The sequence below is a fragment of the Myotis daubentonii genome, chromosome 7 (assembly GCF_963259705.1).
Source record: "Myotis daubentonii chromosome 7, mMyoDau2.1, whole genome shotgun sequence".
Taxonomy (NCBI): domain Eukaryota; kingdom Metazoa; phylum Chordata; class Mammalia; order Chiroptera; family Vespertilionidae; genus Myotis; species Myotis daubentonii.
This window is the reverse complement of record NC_081846.1, coordinates 95,042,075-95,066,080: the sequence shown is the minus strand read 5'-3', so window position 1 is coordinate 95,066,080 and position 24,006 is coordinate 95,042,075. Positions and strand designations below refer to the sequence as shown.

The 24,006-nt window shown below is 64.1% G+C and overlaps 1 protein-coding gene across 1 annotated transcript in view; it reads left to right on the top strand.

Moving 5' to 3' along the window:
* HS6ST1 (heparan sulfate 6-O-sulfotransferase 1) overlaps positions 1-19,313 on the top strand; it is a 31,344-nt gene extending 12,031 nt beyond the window's left edge. The window contains exon 2 of the mRNA XM_059704834.1: positions 16,648-19,313. Within this exon, the coding sequence (XP_059560817.1) occupies positions 16,648-17,353 (706 nt within the window). The 3' untranslated portion in view covers positions 17,354-19,313. The remainder of the gene's footprint in view (positions 1-16,647) is intronic.
* The last annotated feature ends 4,693 nt before the right edge of the window (positions 19,314-24,006 follow it).

Genomic DNA, 24,006 nt, shown 5'->3' with positions numbered 1-24,006 from the left:
CTGGCCTGCGCTGCACGTGGGCTCTGGTCACCGGCCTCCCCCAGCCCCCAGCTTTGAGCTGTGGCCAGGCAGCTGGCACAGGAGCCTCACCCTGGGGGCCCTTCCATGGCTGTGGCTGTTGAGGTAGCTCAGGAACCCCAGCCTGGTTCTGTCACAGACCCTTTCACGTCTTTCATGTAACAGGTTTCACTGAGCCCTCACTCCATGCAGTCTTGAGAGGGACACCGACATAGGCCCAGCCCCACCCCCAGCAGGGCGCCCCGCTGTGTCTGAGGGGCAGCTCAGGGTGGGGAAGCCCGGGGGGTCCTGGCACCTCCCTTGGGTTAGCTGGTGGCCCCACTGAGTTCACGGGAGCAGTAGGCGGCCCCGATGCCCTCTGGCGGCATTCCTGCTGTCCGTGTGCCAGGCCGGGCGCGGGTGTTCTTCAAGGGATGTGGGTCAGAGTCCCTGCGCGCACCTGCTCTGGCCTCCCGCGGCCACTCAGCCCTGGCCCACGTGGGCCTGGCACAGGCACACCCACACTCTCCTGCCTCAGGGAGGTCTGCAGCCCTGGCTGCGCTGCCCCCCTGGCGGGGCCGCCTGGCAGCTATCTTCCTGGAACCAGGCCCCCCGCCCCAGGGAGCAGCACAGCGGCCGCATCCCGGGCCCAGTCTGTTGCCAGAGCCAGCCAGAGGGGGTGCTCAGGGCCATGGACATTCAGGACTTGACTATGCCAAGTGTCGGACAGTCCGGGTAATGATGCCACGTAGCAACGCCGGCTTCTCTCTAGCGACTAGCCCAGGTGTGGGCAAACTTTTTGACTCGAGGGCCACAATGGGTTCTTAAACCGGACCGGAGGCCAGAACAAAAGCATGGATGGAGTGTTTGTGTGAACTAATATAAATTCAAAGTAAACATCAACACTAATAAAAGAGAAAAATGGTAATTGGCGTACGAGCTACCCTTTTCATTGGCTAATTAGGGCTATATGCAAATTAACTGCCAACAAGATGGCGGTTAATTTGCATATGTAGGCACAATGCAGGGAGGCAAAAGGGAAAGCAGGAAGAAGCCCCCTGCCACTGGCAGTGATCGGAAACCCAGGGGGTAGCTAAGAGCTGGGGGGCAGGGTTGCCCTGGGGCCACCTTTGCCCTGCCCCCCAGCCATGATCTGAGAATCAGGCGCCTTTGCCGCCCTGGCCAGTGATAGCAGGAAGTAGGGGTGGAGCCAGCGATGGGAGCTGGGCACGGTCGAAGCTGGCAGTCCCAGGAGCTAGGGGTCCCTTGCCTGGGCCTAAAGCGAAGCCCACGATCGTGGGGCCGCTGCAGTTGCGGGTCCCCGCTGCCCAGGCTGGACGCCTAGGCCAGAGGCGTCAGGCCTGGGCAAGGGGCCAATCCTGTGATTGGAGGGTGATGGGGGTCAATGCCTAAGGGCTCCCAGTATGTGAGAGGGGGCAGGCTGGGCTGAGGGACACTCCCCCCCCACACACACACACCCAGTGCATGAATTTCGTGCACCGGGCCCCTAGTCATTACATAAAAGGGTACGGTCTTTTTTTTTTTTTTAGTTTTATTCATTTCAAACGGGCCGTAGTTTGCCCACGGCTGGACTAGCCTCCTTGCAGTTTCCTCAGCCCAGGAACACGACTTGCTTTGTAGCCAGGTGGAAACACTTTATACTTTAACCAAATGCCTGTGAGGCGTTTTCCTGTGCCTCATCTCATTTGGCCCTCACAGAAGTCCTGGAGTAGGTAGATAGGAGACTCGGTGGAATCCTATTTTCTTCTCATTCGCCAGAAAACGGAGATTTAGAAAGCTTAGAAACTTGACCTGACTGAAAAGAAGAAATGGTGGACCTTGAAAATGACTTCAGGTTTTCTCACTGCACAGAATATAGTCAGACACGGCTGCAGTTAAATATTTCACCCTTTGTTCTCCCTGCGTGATCTACAATAATAAACTGCTTCATGTTGATATTTACTGCTGTGCTGCTGACAATTACCTGAAAGAGAAGTTGGGGTGCTTCACTGGGCTGGAAGAAGTTTAGCTACATCGGGAAGCAGGTCTAATTAAGCAAGTTCATTCTACATATATGAAAGGCTAAGTTGACGCGCGCATGCACGATACATATAAAGCTCTCGCTGGCGCCAGTCACAGGCGTGTGTTTCCATCTGTCATTGTTGACCGTGAATTTGGCTGACACTTCGATTATAGAGAAAGGGCGAATGGCGATATTAAAATATTTCTTCTAATTTCCTTTCAATGTGCACAAATTCGTGCACCTGGCCACTAGTTTTAAATGTTTGCCTTAAGTTCTTCCCATAACAGTAGCACCTGTGGTAGCTCAGGAACAGAGGGAATCCTGGCCTGGGCCCAGCACCTCCCCTGCTGCCCCTCTGAGGCGGCTGGAAGCCTTCTCACGGTGGCCACTGCGCCTGAGGGGTCAGGCGGGCTGGGCCCAGCGGATTTCCAGGGGCTGCAGGTTCCTGAGGGGCAGGCTGGCGGCTCAGGCGGGAATGCTTCTATGGGACTTGAGTATTCGTGGAGTGGACCTGGTGGGCACCACGGAAGCTGCCCTCTGCGTGGTCCCGGCGGGGGCCCAGGGCAGCGTGCTGCCTCCAGCTGCTCGTGGCTCCATCCATGTGGCTGGTGGAGGAACAGGCCAACCCTGAGGCTGAGCTCAGCCATGGTTTCCACAGTTGCCGGCCCCACGCTCTGGTGGGTAGAGCCACAGGCCTCAAACTTGCACACAACGTCCCCAAGATTGGGACAAGCACCTCCGCCTCTATCCTGTGTGGCTTGCCCCCTCGGGGCTCCATGGCTCCCGGCCCCTCCCACCCACACAGCTGTGCGCACCTGGACAGCGGGAGCAGGCCGCTGCTGCTGGGGCGTGGTCGCGGCCTCTCCTGGGCTGGCCATGTGGCCAGGCCTGGTCCAGTGTGCGGCCTGTGCTCCCTGTGACCGCGAAGCGGAGACATCGCCGGGGCGGGGCTGCGGGCTGCACGGCTGGCCAGGCCGCAGAGGCCCCAGTGGCGAGCCGCCTTTCCTCCTTACCAGTGGCTGGCACTTGGGGCCTGCCCTCCTGTTTGAGGTTCCTCCCCACTATCCCCCTTTAGGCACCGAGCAAGTCTGCACCCCATGCGGGGCCGCCCCTGGCCCTGCCCTCAGGGCCAGCCAGGTCATGAGAGAATGTGTCTTCAAGGGAGAGTTTCTGTTGCTGCAGAATTGGGGGGGGGGGGGGTGAGGCGGGGGGGGTGGCTGGAGTCTGCCTGTGGCCCCCCGTGTCCCCATCCACACCCAGGTGGGGGCGCTGATGCTGGGAGGCTGTGTGGGTCAGGCACCTCGGGCTCCCTCCTCCTGCCTTCCAGGAGAAGGGGCCTGGCTAATGGCGAGGACAGTGAATCGCCCGCACTCCTGGCAGGCCTTATGGGTTGTGGGGCGCTCCCTGTGTCTGCGTCACCTCTACCCTCAGCACACCCAGGCCTGGAGGTGGGTCTCCAACAGGCGGTGCTGCTCGGGGCAGAGCTAGCTATGCGGTGGGCGTGCCCTCGGGATGCCTCACACGGCCTGGCGATGCCGGGGCTATTGTGAGGCTCCGAGGCTTGTGCACCGTGCCCCTCGAAGAGATGGATTACAAATGGGCCACTGACAGATGCTGGGGTCAGGAGGCCCCTTTCCCATGGAGGGAAGGGTCTTGGGGACGAAAGCCTGCCACAGGAGCAGCTCAGCAGCTGAGACCACCCCCACGAGCATGGCACCCCCCGACACACCCCACAGACACCCCCCAGGTAGACACACCACCCCACAGACGCCCCCCAGATAGACACACCCAAGTTGACACACTGTCAACCAAAGGTTGTTGCCCACAATTACACCACCAACAGGAGCCCCCTCAGGCCTAAGGTGCCAGGCACCCTGTGGGCCCCCCCCTCCCCGGAGTGGCTGCTCCTGACGGGAAAGGCACTACAGGAGGCTGACGGGGTGATGGCCCTTTGTCCAGCACAGCCGTCCTGTGTCCCCCTCCTGTCTACCCACCAGTGCGGGCGGGCGGGCGGGCTGGCTGTGGGCGTGGTGTACACCCAGCTGCACTTGGAGTTGAGCAGCTTGAAGAACCGTCAAGGCTGTTCAGTAACGGGGCCCCTGCCTCCCAGCCCAGGAGACTCGATGCCACTTGGCCTGTACCAGTCCTGCCCTCAGCCCATGCTGGGGCTAGAGACGGGCTGTGATACCGGCTGTGGGAACCTCGGGTCAGAGTGTGTGTGTGTGTGTGTGTGTGAAATTTTGCAGAAGGTATGGAGGAAGGCAGCCCTTTGCCTGGTGATGTTGGCAGACTGGCCCAGCCCTCACAGGCAGAGACCAGGCTGGGTGTCGCGTGAGGGTAGGCAGGGCTGGTGAGGGTAGGCAGGGCTGGTGAGGGTAGGCAGGGCCTGGTGAGGGTAGGCAGGGCCTGGTGAGGGTAGGCAGGGCTGGTGTTTCTGCTGCTGCAGACCTTCCTCCACCCCCATCCCCCGCAGGTGGCAGCGAGTGCAGGGCCGCGAGGGTGAGGCCGTGAGTTTTTCTGCACAGCCTGCTTGTCGGCCTCTGCCCCCAGCAGCTGGGGCCATCCTGGCTCCCCTGTGGGTCCTGTGCACTCCTCACCGGTGTGCCTTGGGCACGTAGGAGCCCCCTGCCCCGGCAGTGGTGCCAAGTGGTAGCGTCGGCCCCGAACCGAAGGATCGCAGGTTGGATTCCTGGTCAAGGCCGGTCCCTGGGCTGCAGGCTCAGTCCCTGCCTGATAGGCCTCGTGCGGGAGGCAGCCCATCACTGTCTTTCTCACAGTGATGTTTCCCCCTCTCCCCCTCCCTCTCAAACCCAGTGGGGAAAACGTCCTTAGGTGAGGATTAACTCTGTCTGTGTGTCCGTATGACTGTGGGCCTGTTTCTCAGCTGCTCCGTGGGGCTGGTGTTGGTCTCCGCTCACCTGTCTGTCCCGTCCGCCCTCCTGTCCTAAGTCTGGACTCGCGGAGCCCAAGGGCGGCGGCCATTCCCATCGCTAGGTCCGGCTCACGGTTTGTCCTCACCTCCTGAAGCTTGTTGAGAGCAGTGGGAAGGGCAGCCCGGGCCCAGGCTGTCTCCACCGGTGACCCTGGGCTGTGGGGGGTGAGGACTCCATGGGGCCGGGCTCGCCAAGTCCAGGTGGGGCGAGGCGTGGTGCAGGGCCCGGAGGGGGCTGCTGCGGAGCCCTGCTCTGTCCAGAAGAACAAACGGGGCTCCCACAGGTCCCCCGAGGCCTGGGCCACGTCTGAGCGCCTTCTGCCCCGCCCAGGGCCGCCTCTGGTTCCATCGCCCCAGAGCACGCGTGTGGGGCCGGTCAGCCCAGGCTCCACGCCACCCTGCCGCGGGCGTCGGGTGGCTGTGCCCAAGGACCTCTTTCCTGAGCGCACGCCGCCAGCCAGGTCTGCCCGCCGCGCTCCGGGGAGAAGCCCTTTTCTGAAAAGCGTGGTCACATGTGAACAGCATCAAACCTAGCGTGACCGTTCGTAGCGCACAGGTCAGTGGCATTCGGTGCGTGCACGTGGTTGGGGCGCGAAACCCCATCTTCTCAAACACTGAGTCCCCTCCTCCCGGCCCTCCATGGCGCTGCCGGCGGCTGGAGGCAGGCAGCGCTTGTGTTGTGTGACTGGCTTCTTTCACGGAGCCTGGTGGCTTCAGGGTTCACGTACTGCGTCAGGACTTGGGTGGACACCGGCTGGCTGCCCCTCGCTGTTGTGAATGTGCAGCTGTGAACAGCGCACACGGTGTGGCCCTGCTTTCAGTTCTCGTGCGGGTGTGTGTGTGTGTGTGTGAGTGTGTGTGTGTGAGTGTGCGTGTGTGTGTGAGTGTGTGTGTGTGTGTGTGAGTGCGTGTGCGTGCGCGCGCGCGTGTGTGTGAGTGTGTGTGTGTGAGTGCGTGTGTGAGAGTGTGTGTGTACGTGTGTGAGTGTGCATGTGTGTGTGAGAGTGTGTGTGTGTGTGTGAGTGTGTGTGTGTGTGTGAGTGCGTGTGCGTGCGCGCGCGCGTGTGTGTGAGTGTGTGTGTGTGAGTGCGTGTGTGAGAGTGTGTGTGTACGTGTGTGAGTGTGCATGTGTGTGTGAGTGTGTGTGTGTGTGTGAGTGCGTGTGCGTGCGCGCGCGCGTGTGTGTGAGTGTGTGTGTGTGAGTGCGTGTGTGAGAGTGTGTGTGTACGTGTGTGAGTGTGCATGTGTGTGTGTGAGAGTGTGCGTGTGTGAGTGTGCGTGTGAGTGTGTGTGTGTGTGTGTGTGTGTGTATGAAAGTGCACTTGCTGGGTCGTGTGATAACCATGTTTAGTTTTTTGGGGCACCAGCACCCTATTTTATGTTGCCCCCAGGAATGCTTCGGGCTTCAGCTTCTCCACGTCTTCATAGCGTTTCTTACTTCCTGGCTCGGGCCCAAGGGCATTGCATACGGGTGCCGGGCTCCGCAGGCCCCCACGCGGGAGGCAGGTGTCCAGCAGAAGGTCTAGGAGGTCTGCCGGCTGAGGTGTGGCACCTTCAAGTGCGCCTGTCCCTGCAGTGGTCTCAACGCGGACCCCCAACGGGCCAGGTCCCACCCTGGGATTTCCCTCGTGGCCACTGCCGCTTCTGCCTGGCTCAGCATGCTCTGAGGCAACTGTGGGCTAACTGGGCCCTCGGTGGCCACCGGCCCCTGCCCATAGGGCACTGCCTCCTGAAGCTTGCCACCCCCCGGGCTGGGTGGTAATTCCTGCCCCTGGGCCGTCGGGAAGCAGCTGTGTCTGTGCGCAGGTGTGTGACTTGCTTTCCTTCCCTGGCGGCCTGAGGCTCTGCACAAGGGCCTGGCCTCCCTGCAGCCAGGCAGCGGGGCTGGAGGAGGCTGGGCTGACGGCCAAGCCCTTGCGCCCTCCGATCCCTGCACGGGCCTTCTGTGGCCGGGGAGGAGCGTGGCTGCCGGGAAGCCTCCCTGGCTCCGATCGAGGACACGGCCCGGGAGGTGGCCCCCGAAGTCGCCACCACTGATTTGGTCAGTTGCGTTCCAACCCCAAAACCTCAGCTGTGCCAAGCCCGCCCCTGGCCCTGGGATGTGGGCAGGCGGACCAGGCTCTGGGAGGCCGGCCAGGGAAGGGGAGAAGCACCGGTGTGTGTGCCGTGCTGGCGTGGGCCGGGCGTGGGGCCGGGAGGAGAGCGATGGGAGGAGGTTACCTGAGACAGGACTGGGGGGGGGGGGGCGGGGGGGGGCGGGGGGCCCTGGCTGCCTGTCAGTGCACAGCAGGGCTCGGCCACCGGAGGGAGCAGCTCTGCCAGGACCCCAGGACCCATGGGGACAGGAAGCCCAGCTGTGCCCCGCTGAGCGCCAGGCCGCCCCAGGACCCTGTGCGTCAGGAGTGGGGGCCCGGTGGGGGGAGTGGAGAGGACTGGGCCAGACAGGAGCCCGCCTGGGCAGCGGCTGTGCGGCTCCCCGTCGGCGAGCCTGGCTCCTCGGGCAGTGACGTGGGCTGCGCCGACGCCGCTGGCCCCGCCTGGGGCCTTGGTCCTGAAAGGGGCCGCGTCTTCAGGTAACGCCGGCCCCCAGGAGCCCTCGGAAGTGTGGTGCCGGGTGGAAGAGGCAGCGAAGTGGGGACCCACCTGAGCTCCCAGGAGCCTGAGGCAGCCTCAGCTTGGGCTTTGCCCACAGGCGCCTGGACAGACACACATGTCCAGGGGGAACCTCGACGGACCGAGTGGCTGTCCCGCCTATGGACGCCCTGAGGTGTCTGGGGCTCCCCGGTCGGACCCGCGGGCAGCTGGGCTGGCGCATGGTGTGGAGTCCAGGACCTGGCCGAGCCCCCTTCCCTCAAGCTGCCTCTTAGACGCCCCTGCGTCTCCTGCCCCCGTGATCCAGCCTCTTTCCATCCGGAGCCTGTCAGCTGATGGCACCGCCTCCCATGTGCCCAGTGAGTCACTGCCCTCCGCTGTGCCACCGCCGGGGAGCTCTGACCCCGCTGAGCCATGCTGCCCATCCACTCGGGTGTCCCCGCCTCCGCTCGGCGGGTCCCGTGGGCCCGGGCCCGCCTCGCCCTCCCCTTGCCTCCCCCACCGCCTGGCACACCTGCTGAGGACTCTCGGCCTGCTGCTCCAGGAGGCAGGTCCCTTTAATTTCCCTCTAGTCCAGGCTGACGTGGCGCTGGGCCCACGGCTTCCTCATCTGCACGCGTGGGCGCCTGAGGACGTGGCGGAAGGTGGCCGGGGCCTCTGCCCCCGCGACCGTCTCAGCAGCCTGCGCGCGCCAGGGTCCCCCCGGCACTGGCTCCCAGGACGGGCCCTGAGCTGGGCCTGTGGCAGCACAAGGGCCCGCGCTTCCCTCCCCGCCCCGGCCCCCTGCCCTCTCTCCCTCCAGGCGGGCCTGGCCTCCCGTGCGGCGTGGTCCTGGGTTATCGGGACACGTGTGTCAGGCCCAGGGAACGCTCTTCTGGGGCTGCTCTACTGACCGGACACGGGAGCTCAGCGAGTGCCCCTTGTGCGCCGGGCACCTGGGCCTGCGACACGGAGCCCGGGTGCGTGTCCTGGGGCAGCCTGGCTGCCCGTGTGTCTGCCTGACCTGGGCATTGGGGCGGAGGTGGATATTCTTTCCTGTGATCTAGAAGAGTGTGCCAAGCGATCATTTGTCCTTTTACAGCTCGATAGAAGTAGCCTGCGTTTCCTTTGTAGGGATGTCCCCGCACACACTTAGTAAAACGTCAAACCGACAAGTTGAAATAGTAAGACCTTAGGTGACGGGAGGTGGTTTCACTTTCCGTGCGGCACCCAGATCACGTGTCATGGAAATGTACACCCGAAACCTATTAACCAGGGTCACCCCGAAAACCTTACTTAAACACCCTCGGCCCTCTCCCCGGACGCACTGAGGCTCACCTTGTGCCGTGTTGGCGCGTGCCTGCGCGCTGGCTGTTGCTCTGCACATCTGTATGTCTGGGCACGTGGCCTTGTGCCTTTTTGCCTTTTTTGCAGAACTGTTTGGAGTGAGGCTGCGGGCACTCCACAATACTTGTAGGAAGATCGTTAACTGCTTACCCCTGACTTTTCCTTAGGTTATGGGGCTGCGCGTTTGGCAGCTTTTCCCTCTTCCTCTCCCTCTCCCGGTGCCAAGAGCTGGGGAGTCCATTCTGGCCGTTCCCTTCTCAGGTGGCCTCTCCGCCCCTCGTGGCTGGGAGGCAGACGGCACAGTGCGGTGAGGCCGGGGAAGCCAGAGACGCTGGGCAGGGGGGAGGCCCTGGGGGCACCTGCCCCCCCCCCCCCCCGCACAGACCCCTTGTCTGGGGCTGCCAGTGGTGGGCAGACACCAGCATGGATGCCCGAGAGCTGGGGGGTTCGGCCACGGCACCCCACCTCAGCGGTGTTAGGAATAAAGCGAGTGAGTGCCTGCTGGGCCCCACACCACGTCACACCTGAGCCTCCCTCCTCCCGTCCGGACCACAGGAGGCCTGGCAGGAGGGCCGCAGACTCTCCCAGGACCAGTGGGCGCTCCCGGCTCGTCAGGAGAGAGCGGGCAGACGCTGCAGTTGGCTGGGCATCAGGCGGCTTCTGTGACGTGCTTCGGGGTCCCTGGGTTTCTGTCTGCGGGCCACCGCTCCCTGGCCCACCCTGAGGCCTGCGCCTGGGAAGGGGCAGGGCGGGCCCCTCCCCTGTTCAAAGGCCCCGTGTCCGTGTCCACGTGGGAGAGCCGCGTGGGAGAGCTGGGATCCCGGGAGGAGGGGTGTTGGGAGCTGCGGGGACCCCTAGGAGAGCCGGTCACTGGTGGCCTCTGGCCTAGCAGCCTCCCAGCGCCAGCCCCACACCCCCGTGAGAAAAGCAGATGTGATCACGGCCGTCAGGGGCTTTTAATCCTCTTGTCTGTCTGTTTTGTCATGCTTACTGGGTTTTACAAAATGGGAGAAATGCAAAACAGGTAAAAGCAGGGCTCCAGAGACAAGCCCTCTGAAGTCGCGGGCATGGCTCGGCTTCAGCGCTGGGCCCGTGTGAACGCGAGGTGACATGGTGCTTTTGCTCATGTGCACACATGCGTGTGCTGCTGTGTCATTGCGGTTCCCACCTGGGCTCTGGGGGCAGGGCTTGGCCCGTCGACCAGCACAGGCCTCAGGAAGCAGTGCCCGTGGACAGATGGAGAAGTGACTGCCCCGTGGTCTCGGGGGGGTGGGCGGCCTCGGGCTTCTCACAGGCATGGAGCCCACTTCCTGGAAGCGTGCCCTCGGGAGGAAAGGGGGCTCCGGGCCCTGGCATATCCTCCCAGGGCACCCTTCTGCCACACCAGCCGCCCAGGAGCCGTCGGGTGGACCCGTCGGTTGGGGCGGTTCCCCCCACCCCCCCCCCACCCCCCCCCCCACCCCCCGCCGCAGACCCACAGACACTGGAGAGAAGGGCTGGCGAGGTGCTGCTAAGCCTCAACTAGGAACACTTGTTATTTGTGTGTTTTTTCAAAAACGTGAAGTTTTTTTAAAGATTTTTTGTTTTAGTTCTGCTTTTTTTTTAGTGAGAGGGGAAGGGAGCAAGAAAGAAGAAATCTCCGTGTGTGTGTGTGTGTCTGTGTGTGTGTGTCTGTGTGTGTGTCTGTGTGTGTGTGTGTGTAAGAGAGAGAGAGAGAGAGAGAGAGAGAGAGAGAGAGAGAGAGAGATATCTGCTGGCTCCGGCACGCCCCCTACTGGGCATCGAGCCCACCCGGCATGTGCCCAGACCGGGAACCCAGCCAGCAACCCTGGGGTGCACGTGGACACTCAGCCAATGAGCCCCACCGACCAGGGCGGTGATTGGAATTTTGGGACAAGGACGGGAACGCTGTGTGTCCCCATTTACAGCACTGTCCTCGCTCACGGGGCGAACGCGCCTGCCTCCCCCTTAGACGACGCGCAGTCTGTTCTGGCGCCGGCCTTCATCCGGGTCGGGATGCCCTCCTCTGCTCTCTGCCTGCCTCTCCCTCTCCTTCGACCTGCGCTCAACTGCCACACCTCGGCCTGCCTGGCCTTCCCTCCGGCAGGGCTCTCCCTCGCCTGGCTGCCTGGTCGCACCCCTGCCCTCCCCGGTGCCGCAGGAGGCAGGGCCGGGCGCGGAGCCAGGGCGCGGAGTGAGGTCGCTGGCTCTCTCTCTGTACTGCCCGGGCCCTGGCCGCTGCTGGCCCCATTGCTCAGCCGCCTCTTCCCTGTTGCCCAGGTGCCCACCTCCCCAGGAGGGAGGCAGAGCTCTGCTGGGCCTGGCAGGCCCCTCCTAGAGCTGGGCCTGGAGCGGGCAGGGCTCCGGGCCACGCTCCGGATGCCCCCCTGGACCTCGGGCTCCCCGACATCGGGTAGCCACGGCCCAGCAGCGGTGTTTGGACCCACGAACAAAGCACATCCTTGTCCACGAGGACCTGGTTGTGGGCTGCGCGCAGCCAGGGCCCAGGATGCAGAACCGCTGGGCCGCAGAGGCTTGCTCACCGCATGCGGGCTCTACGCCCCGGGCTTTATCTTCGAGGCCCTTGGTCACGGCGCACCGCACCGTCCTGACCCAGCCACCCTTGTCTCTCCGTGAAACGAACAAGGCCCTTCTCCATCCGCCCCCAGCCCTCGCTCCACCCCCTCCTGCCCAGGGCCCTGGGGAACCGCTCACGGAGCCGTGCCCACCGGGGAGCCCGGCTTGTGCCTTGTTGCCGGGGCGAGAGCCCGAGGGCAATGCCGTGGGTGGCCTTTGCTGACCACTGACAGCGTGCCCTGGGCCGCCGAGTGCCAGGACTTCTCCTTCCCCAGCCCACGCCCTCCCGGCCATGGGACCGCTGTGGGCCCCGCTTCCTGGAGGCAGAGGGACAGCGCGGCGCCCTCCCTGTGCCCGGGGCGGGTCCCAGGTGGCTGCAGAGCCCATGCGCCCTGGGCCAGCGCTCGCCACCCTGCGGACGCCTGCCCTCCCCCTGCCGGGCGCCAAGGGCAGCAGAGGAGCCACCTCTGCAGCCTCCCTGCCGGTGCGGGCCGTGGGGACGCGGCTGTCCACCCTCAGGGCACTGGGCCGGGTGCCCAGGCCCGCCTTCCAGAGCAGCCAGTCTGTTGGGGGAGGGCAAACAAAGACCCTGGGGGTGGCACGTGGCGGCGGATGGGCGTGAGGCTGGGCGGGCTCGTGCCAGTCCTGCTGCTGCACAGACTGCCCTGGAGGTCGGCACCATGGCTCCCACTCAGGCTGCGCTCACAGAAAGTGGCAGAAGCTCTTCACCCTGAAAGTACACTTTGCCGGCCAAGTCGCTGAGCGCCCTCTCAGCCCCGAGCGCCAGGTGGCAGCAGTGGGGGGAGCCCCGGGGAGGCGGCCCTCCAGGGTGGGAGGGAAGAGCCGTGGTCGCTGCTTGGAGAGGCACTGAGAGCCAGCTGGTGAGCGCATGGTCAGCTCACAGCCACGGGGGCCACGGGGGCCCCTGCAGGCCCAGCAAGCTGGCCGCCCTCCCGGTTCCCCAAATGACCTCCACGGTCCTCACCCTGCGGGCACCCTCCCCCTCAGCCAGGCGGGCGGGAAGGTGGAGGGGCCGGAGGAAGGGCTGAAGGCGGGAGCTGGCAGGCACCAGAGGGGAGGGCGGCACTGCAGGCAGAGTGAGCACGGGGCAGAATTCAGGGACCCTTGCGATTTGGGGAACCCTGACTCCTGGTTTGGTACGAAGGCTGGCTGGGGCCCTCATGCTGCCCTGAAGAATCTTGGTTTTGTTTATAAAAATTTTAAAACTTTTCCTTATCAAGAAGTGCTTGGAGCATGTGACAGGACTTGTGTAACGCGCATAAGGCACAGCGCGGAACACCGCCCTCCCGCCGCCCGAGGGACCAGGGCGGGGTCGGCGATGGCGCGAGCACTCCTTTTCAGAAACCGTCTCAGCGTGTGTGTATGCCCTCCAAGGAGGGTTTCCTTTACTCTTTATTTTTGGAAACTTGATAAACGGTGTCATTGTACTCTGTTAAATTTTCTCAATTTGCTTTTTTCCTGCACCCTCCTCGTCATCAAGTTTACCCAAGTGGTGTGAGTGGCTGTGGTTTGTTGGTGTTTATTGCTGAGCGACGTTCAGGTGGAACCCGCATCGTCACTGCGCACGGGCAGCCTGTCCACGCCGCCCAGCGCTCAGCCGGGCTCCCGGGTGGCGTGTCACGGCCCAGGGAAGCCGTGTAGCGGGGGGGGGGGGGGGGGGGGGGGCGCGGTTGGGCAGGAGCAGGGCCAGGGCCACCTTCGCACGCGCACAGCTGTTGGCCCTGCCCAGGTCCTCTGTCTGAGCTGTGAGCACCCCACAGATGCCGAGCAGGTCTCATCCCGGCCAGAGCCGCCGGGTGTGGTCCGTCCATGGGGTCTGTCGCACATCACACTCCCCTCACTTCTGGTCAGTGCCCTGCACCCCCTGGTGGCAGGCGATTAGCCAGAACAGACAGCCAGTGTGTCTGGGGACGTAGCTAATGGGCCAAAAAGCCAAGCGAGGGGGATGGACTAGGGCAGTGGTCGGCAAATTGCGGCTCGCGAGCCACATGCGGCCACGAAGTTTCAATCGCACTGTACGTGCACCCGCACGTAGTATTCTGTGGAAGAGCCACACTCAAGGGGCCAAAGAGCCGCATGTGGCTCACGAGCCGCAATTTGCCGACCACTGGACTAGGGGCCTCTGGGCGGGGGGCGGCCGGCCCAGGCTGTGGCCACAGTGGCTGCTGTGCGGTGGCAGCAAGTGAGCGAGGGCGGGCGGGCAGGCGAGGCGAGTGGAGGTGGGCAGGTGCCCGAGTCCCCGAGGAGGCCATGGGCGGAGAGGTGTGGGTGCCGAGGAGGGCTCCTGAGCCCCTCCCGCAGCAGCAGGCGGGAGGGGCTGGCCCACCGGCAGGTTCCAGAGCCCATCTGGCCTCTCCCACAGGCCTGTCTGGCCGGCGGGCCCCAGGGCGTGGCGGTCTCCTGAGCAGAGAAGGTGTGGCACGCCCCATCCCACACCCTTCCTCGTGAGCCAGCCCTGCTCCCCAGACAGGCAGCCACCAGGGGCGCAGCAAGGAGGGGCCACCCACCTCAGCGCTCAAGTGGCAGAGGGGGAGCTGTGGGGTCAGTGAGAGGCTCTGGGGCTGCTCACCCCTCGCTCCACCAGGGAGGGCACACAGGGACCCGAGGCCCATGTGCCGCTCCTGCCGCCTGTCGGTACCCAGTGCAGACGGCGCCCCACGGGCCCTCGGCCCCAGACCTCCCGCAGAGCCGGTCCTCCGGCAGCAGGACCCGCCGCCTCACGCTCGGTGTGTGGCAGGCACGTCCTCTGCCGCCTGTGGCTGCGACTAGAGGGACCTGGGAGCAGGGGCCTCCCTCGGGCAGGGAGGCTCCCCTGTCCTGGCTCTGCAGGCCTCAGGACGCGGGTAGCAGCGACGCCTGGGTCCGCGGGGCGTCGGGGCAGCGGGGCCACCACGCCCCCTCGTGGCGAGACCTTGGGTGAGGTGGCTGCAGGGCTGCGGCTGCCAGTGGACACAGGAGCTCCGCGTGCGTGCCGGGCCCTGCCCTAGAGGTCACCTGGGGAGCCAGGCGGAGCCCACGTGGCCTTAGCTGGGGACGCACGTCTGCCAGGTGACATGCACGTCCTGGTTTTGTGGGTCCAGGAAGAACCCCACACTCGTCTGTTTCCTGTGGGTGGGGTTCTGTGTGGCGGCCTCCCTGTGGGGCCTGGGTGGGCAGGGCCGGACGTGGCACAGACACAGAACCTCCCGGGAACGTGCACGCGTGTGTGCTGCGTGAACGCACGTGTGTCTGGGCGTGTCCTGCTTGGCCTCTTGAGAAGCGGCTGTGGGGTCAGGATTCATCCCAGTCTCACACCTGGTCTCTGGGATGCTGGCCTTCGGCGGACTGACCGCCCCGGTGGCCCCATCTGAGGGCTTTCGCACCAAACCGGGGTCTGCAGGGAGGAGCCGGCCACAGGCCGCCCCAGTGCTGGGGCCTCGGGAACCAGGCCGCTGCCTCGCCTCTCGGGCGAGTGTCCTCTCCTGGGCTGACGGTGTGAGGCCCCTGCCCTGAGCCCCCTTCTGTCTGGGGCCCCTCACCCTTCTCAGTCTGGTCCCGGGAGGCACCATGGCCTGGCTCAGCGCACACCCGGGAGCCGGCTCCTGCCCATCCACTCCCTGCCCAGGGTGAGCTCAGAGGTCAGGGTGCAGTCACGGCTGTGACAGGCCCCAGGGGAAGCCGTGTCTGCAGAGCAAGGCTGCTGGGGGTCTGGCTGAGGCCTCGAGGAGGGGCCGGGGCCAGCGATGAGGGGAGAGGCCAAGGGGCGGTCCCAGGGGCAGGGAGGGACTCGGTGCAGGTGGCCTGCGCTCTTCTCCCAAGGCAGTAAGAGCCCTGAAGCAGGTTCCACAGGAGCTGGGGGTTCAGGTTTGGGCCACAAGCTACTCCCTCCGGAGGGTCTGGAGCAGGAGTTGCCCAGGGCCCTGCCCACACTGTGTGGAGGCCTCAGCGCGCAGCACCAGCCTGTGGCGGCCGGGGACCGGCTGGAGGCGGCCCGCTGCCCTGGCTGCACACCGCGGGACCCGTCTTCCTTCTGCCCGGAGCCTCCGCGAGCTGCCCCTCCAGCGCGGGCCCTGCTGGGAGGGGAAGGGGTGCCCAGCCCCCCCAGGAAGGTGCTCAAGAACTGCTGCCCTGCAGTGTCCTGGGGGTGCCCTCCTGCGGCTGGAGTGGCTCCCTTGGCACCCCACCTTGTCCTTGCCACTACCGTGCCTACCCCCTGGGGCCTCTGACCCGTGGTCAGACCAGGGCAATGCCAGCAGAACCCCCAAGGCTCTTCCAGACGGCAGCGTGAGGGGTGGCGGATGAGGTGGGTGCTCTTGTTGGGCCTCAGTGAGGAGGGCAGTGTGGGTGCCGTCCAGCGGGAGTGGTGTGTGGGGCCGAGTTGGCCCCTGCTACCCACCCCACCGAGGACGTCAGCTCTGCCCACCCTGGGGCCTCTGACAGCAGCGGGCAAAGCCCACACCCAGGCCTGTCCTGGGAACACCTGGGCCCCAGCTCGGGGTGTCCTGGGAACACCTGGGCCCCAGCTCGGGGTGTCCTGGGAACACCTGGGCCCCAGCTCGGGGTGTCCTGCACCTGGGGCCAGCCATTCCTGTTCTCCAGGGACATGGTCACGATCGGCACCTGCCCTGGCGAGGTGGGTGCAGAGCCTCCCTGGAGTCATTTCTCCCGTCGCGGACACGCCTGTGGACAGGGGTCCCGGCTCTGCGGGGCTGGCACAGTTCTTGTGAAACCGCACAGATTACGGATTGTCGTTCATGCCGGGGCCTGGGCTGGGCTCTGCTGGGGCCGCCCCCCCGGCCTTTGGGAGCCTGGGCGCGGGTGTGCCCGTGAGGGGCCCCGCTGAGTGCCCTGCTGCGTGGGCCTGGGTGGCGCTGAGCCTGTGCTGTGAACAGCTCTTTAAGCCACTGGTTCTAAGCGCATGGGCTCGGGGACTCGGCGCTCCGGCCCAGCAGGTGAGACCAGGCTGTGCCGGGAGCCGTGGCCAGTGCAGGGCACCAAGGCGAGCACCGCGTGGCCACACGCGGCCAGGACGGTGGCTGGGGCTCTCGTTTCTGGCCGTTTTGAGGTCTCGGCCTGAGGGTTCACCTCAGAGGTGAAGTCTGGGGCCCACAGTGAGACCCAGCATCAGACAGATCCAGCCCCCCCTCCCCCCCCCCCCCGGCCCTGTGTGCCCCGCACCTCACTGCCCGTCTCGTTGCAGGAAGTTCTACTACATCACGCTGCTGCGCGACCCCGTGTCCCGCTACCTGAGCGAGTGGCGGCACGTGCAGCGCGGGGCCACCTGGAAGACCTCCCTGCACATGTGCGACGGGCGCACGCCCACGCCCGAGGAGCTGCCGCCCTGCTACGAGGGCACGGACTGGTCGGGCTGCACGCTGCAGGAGTTCATGGACTGCCCCTACAACCTGGCCAACAACCGCCAGGTGCGCATGCTGGCCGACCTGAGCCTGGTGGGCTGCTACAACCTGTCCTTCGTGCCCGAGGGCCGGCGGGCCCAGCTGCTGCTGGAGAGCGCCAAGAGGAACCTGCGGGGCATGGCCTTCTTCGGCCTGACGGAGTTCCAGCGCAAGACGCAGTACCTGTTCGAGCGGACGTTCAGCCTCAGGTTCATCCGGCCCTTCCTGCAGTACAACAGCACGCGGGCGGGCGGCGTGGAGGTGGACGCGGCCACCGTGCGGCGCATCGAGGAGCTCAACGACCTGGACGTGCAGCTCTACGACTACGCCCGCGACCTGTTCCAGCAGCGCTACCAGTACAAGCGGCAGCTGGAGCGCAGGGAGCAGCGGCTCCGCAGCCGCGAGGAGCGCCTGCTGCACCGCGCCCAGGAGGCGCCGCGGGAGGAGGCGGAGGAGCCGGGCCGCGTGCCCACCGAGGACTACATGAGCCACATCATCGAGAAGTGGTAGCGCAGCTGGAGGCCCCTGGGGGCAGGGGACGTCGGAGGGACGGCTCGCGGCTGTCGGCACTCGGGTGAGGGTCCCGGGTCCGCTCCCCGAGGGCAGGTGCGTCCGGAACTCAGACGGGACGGGCAGTGGCCCGGTGGGGCTGGTGCTCCCGGTTCCCAGGCCTGGGTCTGAGGAACCCATCTGTGCCGCCCACAGGCTCAGGAGGGCGAGCGGAGGCCAGGGGCCTGCACGGGCCGGGAGGCAGCAGCCCGCTGGCCCCTCACTTCAGAGCCGCTGGAGGTTTGAAGATAAGGGACAGACCATGGAGCCGAGAGTGGGGAGGGGCCCTGCGGACCAGGGGGAGGGGCCCTGCCCGCTGCGCACGCCCCTCTCTGGGGCTGTGGGGCTCATCCGGCTTGAGCCATCCCACAGTCCTGGGCCTCCAGCCCCGCCTCGGGCCTGGGAGCCCTTGAGGTGTCAGGAGGGGGCGCTACCCTCCCCTGTGTTCAGCACGGGCCTCCCCTCTGAAGCCAGGAGGACTCTGGTCCAGCCTGGGAGCCCCCCCCACCTCTACCCCCACCCCCACCCCCACCTCCTGCCCCACCCCTTTTCTGTCCTCACCGACAGGAGGCGTGGAGAGTGCAGGCAGGAGTGGGAGCGGGAAGGCTGCCCCTGAGCCCGCCGTTGGGTGCCCCCATCAGCCCAGCTCAGTCCGGGGCCGAGCTGAGGGCCCCTGCCCTGTCCTCTGGCTCCTGGTACTTGTGAGGACTGCCTGGCCCAGAGCCCCACCCCACTGCTCTCCGCCCCCAATCCCCCCTCCGGCCCATGTATACCCGTCCGGCTCGGGCCAGGGTGGTTCTGGACAGCAGGACAGGAGTGCGGGCTCTCGGGTTCCTGCCTGGTCAGGAGAAACGGCTCCAGGCTCCAGGCTCCCTGGCACCCACCCTTGGGCCCCCAGCATTGCCCCGCCCCCCTCACCCAAGGCTGGCAGGCCCTGCAAACTGGAACGCCATGCTCTGAGGCACACCCTCCAAATGAGGCCCCACACCTGGGCCCCGGGAGCTGAGTGAGCCCCACACTGCGGACCCACGCCCGTTCCAGGAGGGGCAGCGGGCGGGGCACAGGCCGCTCCGAGGCCAGCAGCCTCCCAGGCAGGTCCCACCCAGGTCCCGCCGGCCCCGCTGCCCCAGGAGGGAGGGTGCGAGCAGGAGCCTCTGGTCACAGGACGCCAGTTGGGGTCCGTGAGGCGGCTGTCCACAGGGAAGGGCTTGGTCCTGTGAGCTTCCTGCCCTGGCCACTCCGTCTTGTGTCCAAGGCAGAGCAGCCAGCGGGCCAGTGGGCGCCGACAGTCCAGCCCGGGCCCAGCACCCGGGTGACTGACTTCGTGGCCTTGAAAGGGAAGCAGGACAACGTGGCAGAGGCGGGGTCTGCACCGACGCTCAGCACAGCTGCAGGGCGCAGGAGCTCGGGAGCGGCCGGTTCCCGGGTGACCTGAGCCAGGACCTGGCCGCCCGCGGGGGAACGTTTCAACCACGGCCTGCGCCCGTTCCCACGGAAACATGGAAAGCAGTGCTGTCTCGGCCAGCGCCCAGAAGAGGCCCCGGAGGAGGTGCGGGCAGGCCGCTCCCCGCAGCCCCTCGCACGTCCCACACAGGCCGCCTGCTGTACGAGGGTCCCGGGCCTACCAACTGCCGCTGTGCCCGGGGCAGGGCTCCTCGAGGGCACGGGGCCCCGCCCAGACCCCTCCTGGGCGGCCAGGCCCGTGCGCCCGAGCCTGAACTCTGAGAACTGGAAGTGTTTAACTTGGACCAAGGAGCATTTAAAGCTTTATTTATTTATAGCTTCTTGTTTAAAAACGAAGTGTTGAGAGGAAATCTGGTTGTTCATACAAAAACTGAGTTGATGGGAGACAAGTCATAATCCAGTTGTTTTTGTCGAGGACAAGAGCGAATGTTCCTGATGAAATAAACCCTGAGAAGGAGCCGGTGTGTGTGTCTGTGGTGGCGGCCTGGGGCCTCGGCTGGTTTTCAGATGCCCCTCGGGCCGGGCCCAGGACCAGGGGGGCGGAGGGGCCCAGGCCCCCCCGCTGGGCCGCTCCCTCGCGGCTGCCGCCCCCCAGCCCCGCCTCCCTCTCCGTGCCCTGGTCACACCCAGCACTCGGCTGTGACGAGCAGCGGCAACTTCCTGGGTGGCCTCCCTGCGTCCTCCCGTGTCCTCGCCTCAGACCGTCCAGCAGGCGCTTGTCCTTGTGGGCTGCTCTGGGCCACATCTCCCCTCTGCCCAGCCCGGTGGCCGGCAAACCCACTAGTCAGCAGAGCCAAATGTCAACAGTACAGCCGTTGAAATTTCTTTTGGGAGCCGAATGTTTTAAACTTAAACTATATCGGTAGGTACGTTGTTATTAACTGAATTGGGGCACTCCTAAGCCGGCCTTGGCTAAAAACGTCCTCCACCTGATGGAGGTGCGTTCGCTGAGGTCGACCCCTTCCAACTCTCCCATCCACACTCGTCTCGTGCACTGTTTCGTCTACATACCTCCTTTCCGGAAACCGACTTCTGGGCACGGGCCACGAAGTTTCGATCGCACTGTACGTGCACCCGCACGTGGTATTTTGTGGAAGAGCCACACTCAAGGGGCCAAAGAGCCGCATGTGGCTCGCGAGCCGCGGTTTGCCGACCACTGACCTAGGGGGTTGCCCACCCCGCTCAGCAACAGCCCCCATGCTCGCATCCCAGGGCACTTAGGGCCCCTGGGCAGGAACCAGGCCTCAGGACGCGGGGGCGGGGGGGGGGCGGGTGCTGGATGCAGCAGGATGTGGGCCCTCTGCTCAGCGCTGTCCCGGCCCCCAGCTCCCCTCCTCATTCCTGCTCCAGCGCCCACCCGGTCCCACCCGCCTCCTGCCCACCAGCCCGGCTGCCGGCGGGTCGCACGGCCCTGCTCCCGTCAGTCAGTGCAGGAGCCTCGGTGGCTGGGCTCCGTCCACCCCTGGCCTGGGTGCTCGCACCAGCCTGGGGCTTCGGGGGACCCAGCCCCCGCAGGCCAGGGGGGCTGACCTCACACGGCCCTGCCCAGCGCCTCCCCCAGACACGCCCTTTCTGAAGAAGCTGCTCACACCCTGACTGGTCCCATTTCCTCTGAAGTGGGATTGATTTTCCTTGATCTGTTCGATGTCATAGTCTCCTAGCTGGAGCCGGTGGGCCAGGGTCCCCGCACGCCGGTGGGGCCGGCCCAGGGGCACGCCTGTCCCGTGACGGCCCCCTCGTCCCCGCCACCTCGTCAGTAAAGCCCCGGGCCTGGCCGGACCGCGGCCCGTCCTCAGCGCGACCGTCCAGCGACAGTCACACCGGGCAGTGGCGTCAGCTCCTGGCTCGGGTGAGACACGTCCCCGGGGCAGTCTGTCCCTCTGTCCCTCCACGCGCTGAGCTGCCCCTCCCGCCCGCCCCTCCCCCTTCCAGAGGTCCCTCTCCCCCACCCGCTGCTCCCCAGACAGGCCCCCCGCCACCAGCCATGGAGGCCGGCTCTGATCGCCCGCAGGGCCATTTCCGTGCCACTGTGACTGGTCGGACCAGGGGCCGGCAAACTTTCTGACTCGAGGGCCACAATGGGTTCTTAAACCGGACCGGAGGCCGGAACAAAAGCATGGTGGAGTGTTTGTGTGAACTAATATAAATCCAAAGTAAACATCATGACATAAAAGGGTACGGTCTTTTTTTTAGTTTTATTCATTTCGAACGGGCGGATCCGGCCCGCGGGCCGTAGTTTGCCCACGGCTGGGTCACACACTGTTCCTCTCTGAGCCCATCCATGCCGGTCCAGGCCTGACCCTGCCCAAGGCCATGGTGCCTCCCCTCTGCCGAGGGCTCCCCCACACAACACCCCGCAGCTCTCACCGCCCCGCTAATGGGCTCCCCCGCCCCGCCCTGTGGCTCCTGGAACCGGGGTTTCTCCGAAGGAACCCGGGGCTGTGGGTCACTGTTCTCCCACGGAGGCCTCGCCAAGGTCCTGGGAGCCGGCAGCCTCGTGCCCAGGGCCCTGGAGCCGCAGGCAGCTGGCCCGGAGCCCGGGAGGGGCCGGGGCGGGGCGGGCGCCGCGGCTGGAGGGGCCGGCTCTGCGGGACGGGCTGGCGGGGACCTGGGCGTCCGGCGGGAAAGCTCACGGCTCGGCCCTGCCCGACGGGACGGGACAGGACGGGCGGGTCGGCGGGCGCCCTGCAGGGCGAGGCCGCGCTCCGCGCTCCCACGCCTCCCGGAGGCAATTTCCTCTCTTCACGGGGTTTAAAGCCCGGGCGTGAGAGGCGCCCGCTGACTGTGCCCTGCTATTGTCTCCCTTCCTCCCATCTCAGTGGGCCCCGGCGCCAGGAAGGACTGCACCGCTCGCCCCTCAGGCCGGCGGCCCCCCACGCCCACCCGGGGCTGGAGGACCTGAGGACGGAGCCTGCCGCCCCGGAAGGTCCTGAGGGGAAAGCCGTGGCCCGCGGCTCCCTCCCCGCGTGGCTGGGACGGGGAGGTGGTGGCTGCAGGCCGAGCAACCACCTGCGCCAGGAAGGAGCCGCCCACAGGCCCTGAGGGTGACGGGCGCCCGCCAGCCTGGGGCGGGTCCTCCAGCCTGGAGGTGGATAGATATATTTAATATAGTTTTCAGAAAAGAAGGGAGAGGGAGAGAAAGAAAGAAACATCGATGAGAGAATCACTGATCAGCCGCCTCCTGCGCGCCCCCTGCGGGGGTTGAGCCCCAATCCGGTCATGTGCCCTTGACCGGAATTGAATCCAGGGCCCTTTAGTCCAGCGGTTCTCAGCCTGTGGGTCGCGACCCCTTTGGGGCCGAACGGCCCTTTCACAGGGGTCGCCTAAGACCATCGGAAAACATATATAATTACATATTGTTTTAGTAATTAATCACTGTGCTTTAATGATGTTCAATTTGTCACAATGCAAATACATCCTGCATATCAGATATTTACATGACGATTCATAACAGTAGCAAAAATACAGTTATGACGTAGCAACGAAAATAATGTTATGGTTGGGGGTCACCACAACATGAGGAACTGTATGAAAGGGTCGCGGCATCAGGAAGGTTGAGAACCACTGCTTTAGTCCATAGGCCAATGCTCTATCCACTGAGCCAAACCAGCTACGGCATATTTTTATTTCTCTTGGGTAAATACCAAAATGTAGAACTTCTGGGCCATAGAAAAGTACATTTGCCCTAACCCAGTGGTCGGCAAACCGCGGCTCACGAGCCACATGCGGCCCTTTGGCCCCTTGAGTGTGGCTCTTCCGCAAAATACCACGTGCGGGCGCGCACGTCCAGTGCGATTGAAACTTCGTGGCCCATGCGCAGAAGTCGGTTTTCGGCCTGGGCGAGCCTATTTTGAAGAAGTGGCGTTAGAAGAAGTGGGGGGTGTCGGTCGGTCAGGCAACGGGAGACGCAGCGCCGAGGAGGCACGCGTGACTCATGCGCGAGTTGAGTGAGCCAGTCAGTCAGCAGTCTCTCTCATGTGCAGTGGTTAGTGCTAGTCGCGTCCACAAATTGCACGCGGGTGACAAAAGTACCTACTCGAAGCATAAAGTTACCTGTATTTTTCCAACAAGCTGCAAATCCTACAGGTGTTTTTGTCATCAATTTAAGAATTGTAATTATTTTGTGTTGGTGGCTTTATTATTATAAAATGAGGACATTTTTAGCAAAGGCCAGCTTAGGAGTACCCTAATTAAGTTAATAACAATGTACCTACCTATATAGTTTTAAGTTCAAAAAATTTGGCTCTGAAAAGAAATTTCAATCGTTGTACTGTTGATATTTGGCTCTGTTGACTAATGAGTTTGCAGACCACTGGGCTGACCGGTTTGGCTCAGTGGATATAGAGCGTCGGCCTACAGACTGAAAGGTCCCAGGTTTGGTTCTGGTCAAGGGCATGTACCTTGGTTATGGGCACATCCCCAGTAGGAGGTGTGCAAGAGGCAGCTGACCGATGTTTCTCTCTCATCGATGTTTGTAACTCTATCCCTCTCCCTTCCTCCCTGTAAAAAAATCAATAAAATAAAAATAAAAAAGAATTATTTTTTTAAAGGTACATTTTAACTTTATAACAAACTTCCAGTTTTTCAAAGTGTTTGAACTAATCTATGGGCAATGGATGACAGTCACCATTGCTCCACATTCTTGCCAACCATTGTGAATGTCCATCTTTTCAGTTCTCGCATTCCAGCAGGCCATCAGTCATCATCATCTTGGTGAGCGGAAAACGGTGCTTGGCCGGGGCCACCATGTCTGCCGGGTTCCTCCCACCTCCCAGAGATGCCTGTGACGGGACCGGTCCCTGCCCTGTCCCCGCTGAGTGAGTGTGGGGGCGGGAGGGGGTCCCGCATGGGAGGTGCCCCATCTCTGACCAGTCACCCTCAACCCTGAACATCATCATCTTACTTGTTTTATTACTTTTTCTTCAGTGTGTATATAGCGCACGTTGAGTTTATGTTTAAGATGAGCAGGCTTTGGGGCCTTAATTAGAAGCTTGGTTTTTGTGACCGGAAATATGCCCCAAGAACTTAATCTGTATCACTTAGTCTAGACTTCATTTAGTTTAAAGTCACAGTTTCCAAGAATCTACCAGCAACGTTAAGTGAGGTCTTACTGTCTGTCCCGTGGTTGAGACTAATGGTGAGTGCCTTTC